At 57.9% G+C, this 1,319-nt stretch overlaps 1 protein-coding gene across 1 annotated transcript; it reads right to left on the reverse strand.

The window, feature by feature from the left end:
* Positions 1-338: 338 nt before the first annotated feature.
* Positions 339-1,118, reverse strand: LOC121740048 (histidine-rich glycoprotein-like). The gene has a single exon (XM_042132761.1). It carries the CDS (start codon positions 1,116-1,118, stop codon positions 339-341), a length of 780 nt encoding a protein of 259 aa, XP_041988695.1.
* Between the last annotated feature and the right edge of the window lie 201 nt (positions 1,119-1,319).

Raw genomic sequence — 1,319 nt, forward strand, 5'->3', positions numbered from 1 at the left:
TTGCAATGGATCGAATCGATCAATGGCAAATTAATAACCGTTTTATTAGATTCTTTGATTAACTAACTACCTCGACATAGATCTTCGTTATTTTCTAAAACCTTGACCTATGTAGCTCTCCATCGTGGGTATCGCAGACACAATCGATTTTCAATTGTTATGCGGCAGCCGGATGCCGCTTGGGGATCGATGGGTTAAATGAAAAAAATGTATATTTCCTTATCATTATAACATATAATATACTCAGTAATTTGACACACTTATCATTAAAAAATAAATAAACCTGCGCCCACAGTGAGCGCAGAAATCCCGAGCTCGTCCTCACACCGACTGCGACACTAGTGTCCGTGCTTGTAGCCCCACTTCTTGTGGTGGTCGTGGCCACCCTTCTTGGCGTGGTCTTGGTGGTGGTGGTAGTGCTCGTCGTGGCCCTTGGCGTCCTTGTGGCCCTTGTGCTCGTGGTGGTAGCCGCCCTTCTCGTGGTGGCCCTTCTCGCCGTGCTCGTGCTCGTGGTGGTCCCCGTGGTGGTGGCCCTTGTGGAAGTGGCCGCCCTTCTTGTGGCCGTGCTCCTCGTGGAAGCCGCCGTGCTTCTCCTCGTGGCCGGAGTCGCCCTCCTCGTCGAAGAACTTCTTGTCCTTCTTGAACTCGTCTAGCTTGTGGATCTCGTGGTGGCCCTTCGTCGAGTGGCCCTTGTTGTAGTGGCCCTTCTCCTCGTACTTATGGCCCTTCTCACCCTTCTCCCCCTTGTGGTGCTCGTGGTGGTGGCCGTCCTCGTGGTGGTGGTGCTTCTTGTGGCCGCCGTGGTCGTCGTACTCGCCCTTGTGGTTCTCCTTGTGGTGGTGGCCCTTCTTGCCCTCCTCGTGGTGGTGGTGGCCCTTGTAGCCCTTGTGGCCCTTCTCGCCGTGCTCGTCGTCGTGGTGGGCGTGGTGCTCCTTACCGCCGCCCTTCTTGTACTCCTCGTTGTGCTGCTTCTCCTTCTCCTTCTTGTGCTCGGAGGCGGCGTCCTCCTGGTCCACTATGTGCACTCTCTCGGGCAGGCGCTCGTGCTTGCGCGGGAGGCGGCGCGGCTCCACGGCGGCGGCGAGCACCAGCAGACCCAGCAGCGGCGCGAGCTTCATCGTGGTGTCGTCCGGCATTAACGTCGTAACGGATGGCGCGGCAGTTTTATATAAGCCGTTGTGTAACGGCGCGTCCGTCGCAAGAGCCGGCGCGCTGGTTGTCGCAAGCGGCGCGTGGCGCGCGGTTGCAGGTTGTCGGACTCGCGGAACGTTCCAGCGGCCCGGCGGCGTGGTCCGGTCGATCTGAGCCGGGGTAAGTGA

The sequence above is a fragment of the Aricia agestis genome, chromosome 2 (genome assembly GCF_905147365.1).
Source record: "Aricia agestis chromosome 2, ilAriAges1.1, whole genome shotgun sequence".
NCBI classification, from domain to species: domain Eukaryota; kingdom Metazoa; phylum Arthropoda; class Insecta; order Lepidoptera; family Lycaenidae; genus Aricia; species Aricia agestis.